Raw genomic sequence first — 8,570 nt, 5'->3', positions numbered from 1 at the left:
TTATGTAAATCAGTAAACAAATACATAAATACAATAGATAAAAAGAAAGAAATCCCATTAAGTAGGGTTGCCCCTCTGTAGTTTTAGAAATGATTCCCATAAGTAGGAATTCCTTGGATTTTTCCTCCCTAATACATTTCCACCAGTTTCACGAATTACTACACACCTTTTCAGACCTGTAGCATTTTCTACGTTCGTTTTGTGATTATGTGTATTTTCGTGGTGAGTCGTTAAAGGGGTATAAAGATAAAAGGGGGTCCCAAAACGTGTTTTCCATCAATGCATTTTCGATAGACTGATGTATTTGATGTAGCACAAAAACGGCTGAATGAATTTCCTTGAAATTTGATAGGATTATACATTATGGAGTGCAGATGATCCTTTTTGGGTATTGCAGTTAAGTAGGGTAAGTATTTATTTGAGTTATAAGTCATTTAAACTTATTGATATCTATTGCGAGTTACTGTTGTATTTCTGCGAGTTGAACAGTTCTTGTCATGAGGTGCTCTACTTATATTAATTTGAAGGTGCTGGATAAGTTGCAAATGAAAGCTATAGCTATTACTTTAGAATTTTTGGAGTTTGGTTTATATAGGGGGAAAAAAGGTTTTATTATAACTGAGCTTTAACATTTGTTTTTTTTCATTGGAAAAAAATATATATATATATATATACATATACATTAACGCACACACACACACATATAGTTGTTCTGAACAGGTCCCTCAAGAACTGTCTGGCCCTGGGCCCCAAAGATTCTTAAGACGACACTGGTTGGTCCTGCTACTGAAATTCCTTAGAAAGAATGTAAGTGCTTTGATAGAGCTGTGTATGGTTAACAGTACTGGGTTAATACTGGGTTCAGCAGGACAGGGGTCGATTCCAAAGCGCAGACAGGGCCTTGTGTGGGTTACAGCACTATCAGTAGAGTTTGCTGCTGACTACAGATGTCCTGCATTGTAAAGTCGCTGCTCCTTTAGTGCCAAAGATGCGCGGCCGCTCAGACAACACTTCAAACATGGGATTTGTAAACAAGTCATTGACTCGGGCCCCGTAAAATGGGCCCTTTCTTCCCAGCCAGGTCCAATACACATCCCAGTCTAGCCTGCCAGCCTCCAGACATCATTAGCATCCTCTTCAGCTGTTGTCCTTTGGCCTTTGGAATGTAGATTTAATTAGGGTCTTTCACACCCCTCTTTCAGAAGCCGGGCAGTCGCTAAAGATGTGCTAATACCTTGGGTAGCCCCCTCCCATCAATATTAGCCATGGAAGCGCAGTAGTATATATATAGGTAGCTTCACGCACTCAAAGCACAGCTGACTGCAGGGTTATCAGGTCATAACCTTGGACTATAATATATTTTCGATAAAATTAAGCTGAAACCTCGACGCAGGCTAATTTGGCGCTTTCGATAGAGATGCTGATGTTTCGGGCTGCGGTTCTGCTGGCGTTCTCATACCTCACGGTTTTGGGGTTCCCTGGGATCCCCCTGACTGAGTACGAAGAAGAGGAAGCGTCCACGTCTACCTTGGGGGTGGACATCGAAGCAGAAGCGGAGAACGTGGAGCCAGTGCGGGGGAATGTGCGCGTGGTGCGGGTGCTGCCTGGGGCCTTTGCAGAGTCCCTGCTCTTCAGAAGGGCCAGGGCCGACCTCCCCTCACCATCGCTGGGGCTCCCTTCTGTCCTGCATCGAGCGGCTCAGGGTACAGCCTTCCGGTCACCGTTCATTATCCCGAGCAGGGCGGCTGCACCGGGCCACGCCCTGGGGGCGATCGGTAGACTCCATTCTCCTGCGAGGGTAGAAGAGCTGCAAAGGGAGCAGAAGAATGCCCCGGACCTGTGGCGGAGGGTCATCCAAAAAGGCAACCGCGCACAGACAGTGCTGCCTCTTACCCAAAGCGACATCTCCAAATCCTCCTGCAAGGCCATACCCTTCACACAGGTGAGTGAGGAAAGCACCGGCCCAGTGGTAGTTGGGCTCTTAAACGAGGTATCATCGTCACTGCTTATTCTTTTTTTTACCAGTCCTCTGATTTCCCCACTCTTTGTTTTGTTGTTTTTGGTCCTTGTGACCTCAGCCCTCTGAAATCTCCCTATCTAGTCAAACCCGGTCATATTAAAGTTGTTTCAAGCAGGTCTCCCATTATTTGACCTACCTTCACTTTCTCATCTTTTTTCTCCTGCTCATTTCATCCAATTATGATTTACTTCTAGGTTGAACTCCCTTGTTAAATTAAAACCCTGGTCTATGGTTTTCTTTTGTCATACTCTTCAAATGTTGCCTTTAAATTCTCACTGTCCTGTCATATCGTGCAATGCATGGAGCCTTTTGAAGCAGACCCAACTTTCCACACAAGCCTCAATTTGTATTATGTACCCTAGTTCTTTGCTCCTACTACTCCCTACCACGCTTTTCTGTTGCCGTCTGATTACACGTATCATCTCAAAGCTATAGTGTTTTTTTCTTTTTTCTAACATATTTCAACTCAGCCATCAGTAACTCTGTCCTGGTAGTTCCTGGAATGACTGGAACGGGTTTAAAGCCGGACTGTCTAAAAAGTGAAATAAATGAATGTGTGTCTGCGGGCTCCTGCTCTCTTCTCTGCCTCCCCCAGTCTCCTTCAGGACCTTCTTTGGTTAGGCTTTCGTTCGTCACTCATATGCTTTTCTTTGTATGAAAGTTGTTATTGACTTGTGGTTCCCATAACACTTCTGGTGCCTGCCAGTGTTAGGTTTGGGTTGGAAGAGCAGTAACCGAGAGTAACAGAGGTTTGTCGTACTGCCCCCTTCAATATTTAAACATTTTAGAAAACGGAATGACCGGCTGTTCCCCGATAACGCTTCCATCTCAGAGCTCCCTCTGAGATGCTTCATTGACTAATTATACACTGAGAGAGGCGCTGCAGGGGGCAACGTAATGGATGAGCACTCCCATCCTTGACACAGCCACGTAATACGCCCGTGCTGGCCATACAGGCCCAGCACTAAAAGAGCAGATGTCGTCGGGATAGAGGTGCACTGGCAGAATTCACGGTGCGCGTAGGCAGCGCAGAATAGCAGGGGGGAGGGGGAGGGGGCAGGAGTTATGTTTCAGGTGCACGTGCAGAATGAGCTGCGTTCGTGGCATACACGCGAACAGCAAATAGTGTTGCAGGACAGGATTGACCTGAACAGGGTATGGTGTTTGAGGGTACCAGCGGCGGAGTAACAAGCGCAGCTGCAGAGCAGGGCTGAGCCTGAGCACCTATGCGCTCATGAATCCGAGCACGCAGGCCGGTCGCGTTCTCAGGACTGCACAAGCCTGCTAACACCCCTGCCTGAAGGAGTCCGAACCATGGACTGGCGCTCGGACACGCAAGTGGGGCAGCCAGGGCTGCGCGCGGTACCTGAGCGCTCTCACTGCATCCTTTGACAGTGACAAGTATGTTTCTCTTTGATTAGAGATCTGAAGCTCTAGGTGTGAGTAATTCAATCTGTCAAGAGATCAGAGCAGAAACACAATGTACCAGGTGGGAGTAATTTACCCTGTCCACAGATAATGCTGTCCCCTGTGGGATGAGGGTAGCGCAAACAGTTTGTGGATCTCAAGCTGCCCCGTGATGGGTTTTTGAAACTGAGTCACTCCGGAGACGCCAATCTATCTCACACCAGTGTGTAAATAGTTCACTCAGTTCACATTTCTTAAGCTTTTCTGTGTCAGTGTGTATGGCCGCCGGTCCCATCCAGGCATGTCAGGCGGTGCCGGGTGTGAGTAGCTGATCCCATCCAGGCATGTCAGGCGGTGCCGGGTGTGAGTAGCTGATCCCATCCAGGGATGCCAGGCTGTACTCTGTCAGGGTCGAGCAGTTCACCGTTCCTAGATAGTGCAGTCCGATTCATGTCAAGTAAGTGTGAGTGGCTCTCGCAGTACACATATCTCACACCGTCGCTCGTCAGGTGTGAAGATCTTATCCACGGAACTCGATGTGTCAGGTGTGATTATTTCTCAGACCCCAGCCGATCTTAAGCTGTCCCACGTGGGTGCGAGATGCTCACCCTGACAAACATTTGAAGCCCTGCCTTGACAGGTGTGGGTGGCTCACCCCAGTGATCCATGTCAGGTGCCAGGTGCGCATCTAGTCTTGTTTTTTGATACGTGCAGCCTTCAACTTGTGAAAGCGAACAAGAACCAGAATGTAAAGAAACAGACAGAGCTGGTTCACCAGCACGTGCCTGGCATTGGTGGGGGTGGGGGACTTAGGTGCCTGGATGTTTCACCGCGCACGGCCAAAGCACAATTAGTGGGGTGCCCGGGGTATCTTTCTAGCTCTGTGTATGCCAGTTGGGTAGAGCGACAGCGCTACTTTCTGATCAGATCTTGGGGGTCACAGATGTGAGTGTCGATGCTTGTTTGCGAGTGTGATTGTCCTATAATATCTAGATCTAAAAGTATAATGTAAAGAACTTTGGATATGAATGCTTAGAAGGTTGAAACGTTATCACCCTGGCTCTCTTCGCCATATAGTTAGAGCTTCTATGTGTCTCCACATGCACACTTCATGTCGGTATCTTTTTTCCCTAAACAGACAATCTCCAGAGAGAGCTGTGCCCCCGCCAAGATCCAGAACAGATTCTGCTTCGGCCAGTGCAGCTCCTTCTACGTCCCGGGCACTCTGACGGGCGCATCTCGGCCGTGCTCCGGCTGCGCCCCCAGCCGCATCCGCAGAATCACCGTCCCCCTGCATTGCGAGAATGAGGTGCTGGTGCGGGAGGAGGTGGTGCCACTGGTTGAAGAGTGCCAGTGCGAGGCCCAGGGAGAGACGGATGCCCTGCGCCACCTGAGCGCCCTGAGCCTCCAGAGCTGAGGGTCGGGGCTGTGATGTCGCCACGTAACGTCTGCTGCGCCTGGGCTGGGTGACCCAGCAACCACCGGGGCGTCGGAAGTTGGAACTATGCTCCCAAAGACGCGTTTGACACCTTTTAACCCTTTGTGACATTTTAGTATTTACTGTCTCTTCCTCTGAAACCCTCTGAATACCCGCCGTTTTGTAATATGTTTTAAGTTATGTTTGTCCCACTGACATTGCTCTCCAGTGTGCGTCCCCGCAGCGACCAGCTCATTCTTTCCAAAAAAAGGTTATTTAGTTATTCTTCAGACCTGACCGATAAATGCAGAATGTTCGCTTTTCCAACAATTTTTGTGGCAAACGTTAAAAAAAACCACATTACGCGTCAATGCACTTTACCACTTAAGTGGAACGTCCGTTTGCAGCTTCAGGAAACAATTCCCAAGTCAAAATCAGAAGCTTGACTTGTCACAATTATTCATTGTTGAGAAATGCCGAGTGTTAATGTTCAAACATGTCTGCTTACTTTTCTGGTTAGCTGGAAACATCAAATATGTAAAAATTACACGATTTTTTCACACTTTTAATTATTAGGAAATTTGACCATACTAACTTTCCGTTTTCGCCTACAGACATTCAGTCAACTGCCAGCAAAGCTGAATATCAAATATTTTAAAACGTTTTTTAATTGTGGGATCAAAGACTTTTGATGTGGTTAGTTCTGCTGCTGATGTATTTTCCCGGTTTCATACATGTCTCCCAGCGTAGCCGAGTCTGTAGTTCTTTTTGAGGATCGGTTCTTGGGAGGGGGTTGCCTTCCAAAGCTTTTTTCTCTACAAGTCTCTTCTCTAAGTGTTTTTTCGGAACACTGGTGGAAGGCGTACTATGAGGAACTGATCCTTAGCACATATTGACGACGAGCACACAAGGTTGCTTTAGGTACACTTGTACATATTTTATCGACACAGGGCCTTGATTCAAGTCCTCAAGAATTCCGACAATTCTCTTCCTGGCCGGGGAGGTGGAACTCCCAAGTGCGGAAGGAGAACCTGGGTTAGGCTGTGTTTTTTCCCCAACTGTCAATCGCTGGAAATTTGGCCAGGGACTGTTTATTTCTTACATTTACTTCCTACTTCTTCTGCAACACAATGCTAACCTTGTGGTTGGTACAAGGAGGGTAGAGTTATGCCCGTATAGCTCCACCCTGGCGGCTTCACTCATATTCTTTATGGACAGCACACACACAGCTCTATTCTTTGTTAGTGTGGCAGGCGCAGTGGAATCAGTGCATGAAGTGTGTGGCGTCCATTGCACAGTTATCGTTCACTTATACTTTCACTCCAGGGTCAGAGAGGCCCATTTTCTGACTTGCCGTAGGGCTCTTGATACTCCTGCAACGCCATTGCACATGCACAAAGGCGTCTCTGACCTGCAATGCACTATTTCTGTCTTTCTAGGCCCCATATACAACTAATCCAATGCCATTAAATGTTTACCTGCAGCCAACATGATTTTTCTGCCAGCCGCTCACCTGCTTTGCCCTTGGGTGTATTTATGTGTTTAACACCTTATTAAAGAATTCTTCCCTAGCAGAATATCTTTCCACAGGTTTTAGATCATGTGTCTGTGGCTGGACAAGCGATGGTACAAATCTGACTTGCAGATTATTATGAGACTTAGAGATAATATATTTGCATTCACATGTGCCACCAGAATATCATTTGTGCTGCTTATTGCATGATGAATTTCCCAACCAAGCTCTCATCTTGTGGGTGGTCCAGGGTACTACTGCCTCTGTATCCTTCCATCACCTTCGTCATGTCTAAGGATTTCTTTTTGTATAAAATTGTGACGCCACATATTTGTTTACTGTAAATGAGAGATTAATATATTGTACATATAACAAAATATTGTTTATTTGTAACAACTACTGCATTCTTAGCGGTAGGCCTGAACCAGACTGACTAGATTATGGTCAATAAACATGTACAAATATATTTTGCTGTCTGTGTCTTTTATTTTGTTTTTCATTTTTCAGTATTCAGTTATTGTTCAGCATTTTGCATGAATTCTCATATTGTGCCATTTTCAGATATGACGCTGAAGCATTGTTTTTCTAAGAGTGAACACTTTGAACCAGGCGAAAGATACTGGCCTAAATACAGAAGTAGACCGGTTTGTAGAGTTATCAGTGCCTCTAAAAGTCTGTAGGCCTTTCACTCCATTAAATTCTCCAATTAAACATGATGGGGGATATATTCACAATGGTAAAATTATAGATGAGTAGATCTTACACTTTTGAATGGCTTTACTACTTTTGGCTGTACACCTTGTATTCGTGTAAAGTTATTCAAAAGTATAGGCTTACATGTCTCCATCTCCTTAATTCAGGGATTTGGGCCTAATTTGCAAGGGTAAAGTTACTACCTGTAACTTTCACACATAGGCTGAGGTCTCTGCCACTGGGGCGGAGATCTCCCTATGTTAATGGATTGGGAAAAGTTCAAACGTTTACTAAATGTACAAAATAAACTAGTAAACATATTTTATTGTTAAATATTAATGTAAATTAATTTAAAATATTTGAGATGTAGAGCAAATCGTTAGGCAAGCAAATACCTACTTTGTAAAAGTGGTATTTGCAAACAGAATATTAAAATAAACTTTACTAAAATATGTATTTTATTATCCTGAGTCCAGACATACTAAACTCGAAATTCTACCATGTTCTCTGGGTCTGCTAGGATTATAAACATGTAACAATCCAGCAGCCCATTCTATCCTATGGGGAACAGGTAGCCTTGCAATAGTGAAAAACGAAAATGGCTGTAATTCACTATTAGGACATGCCACACACATCAGGGCTTGTCCTACCTTTATACTTACAATGCACCCTGCCCTTGGGCCTACCATAGGGGTGACTAATATGAAGACAAGGGAAGGTTTAGGGACTGGCAAGTGGGTGCACTTGCCCAGTCAGCATGACAGTACCAGACTGCACGCAGGCTCTGCAATGGCAGACCTTAGAAACATTTTACAAGGCTGCTTCTGTGGGTGGCACAACCAGTGCTGCAAGCCCACTGGCAGCATTTGGATTTACATGCCCTGGGCACACTCAGTGCACTGTACTAGGGGCTGACAAGTAAACCAAATATCCAATCATGGAACCACTAATCAATCCATCAATTTACAGTAGGGAGCACTCACACTGTGGCACTGGACAGCAGTGGCACAGTGCCCAAAGCATCTAACACCAGAAAAACACATGAGGCAACAGCAAAAATGGAAGGGAGACCCACGCCAATGGTGCCAGGTCTAACACGTGTCCCCTCCAGCTAAAATGAGGGGAGAACTACCCTACCTCCTGGGAGTTCTCATCACTAAGGCGGAAAAATCTGGACAGACCATCAGCGTTTGCGTATTATGTACCAGGGCGGTGTTCCACTGTTGAGTCCATACCCTGTAGGGAAATGGACCACCTCAACAGCTTTGGATTCTCACCCCTCATCTGCATCAACCATCTGAGGGGCCTGGGTCTGTCTGAACCCGTAAGTGAGTTCCAAACAGGTATGGTCTCAGCTTCTTCAGTGCCCAGACCACAGCAAATGCCTCACGCTCAATAGCACTCCACCTCTGTTCCCGTGGAAGTAACCTCCTACTGATGAAGGCTACAGGTTGATCTAGGCACTCCTCATTAATCTGTGACAAAACAGCCCCCACACCATGCTCTGAAGCATCTGTTTG

The 8,570-nt window shown here is 45.9% G+C and overlaps 1 protein-coding gene across 1 annotated transcript; it reads left to right on the top strand.

The window, feature by feature from the left end:
- Nucleotides 1–1,417: 1,417 nt before the first annotated feature.
- LOC147667166 (cerberus-like) lies at nucleotides 1,418–4,945 on the top strand. The gene is made up of 2 exons (XM_086948878.1): nucleotides 1,418–1,942; nucleotides 4,566–4,945. The coding sequence occupies exons 1-2, from the start codon at nucleotides 1,418–1,420 to the stop codon at nucleotides 4,842–4,844; spliced, it is 804 nt and encodes a 267-aa protein (XP_086805004.1). The 3' UTR covers nucleotides 4,845–4,945.
- Nucleotides 4,946–8,570: the final 3,625 nt, after the last annotated feature.

The sequence above is a fragment of the Lissotriton vulgaris genome, unplaced genomic scaffold (genome assembly GCF_964263255.1).
Source record: "Lissotriton vulgaris unplaced genomic scaffold, aLisVul1.2 SCAFFOLD_1440, whole genome shotgun sequence".
In the NCBI taxonomy this organism is placed as follows: domain Eukaryota; kingdom Metazoa; phylum Chordata; class Amphibia; order Caudata; family Salamandridae; genus Lissotriton; species Lissotriton vulgaris.
This window is presented reverse-complemented; position numbering and strand designations above follow the sequence as displayed.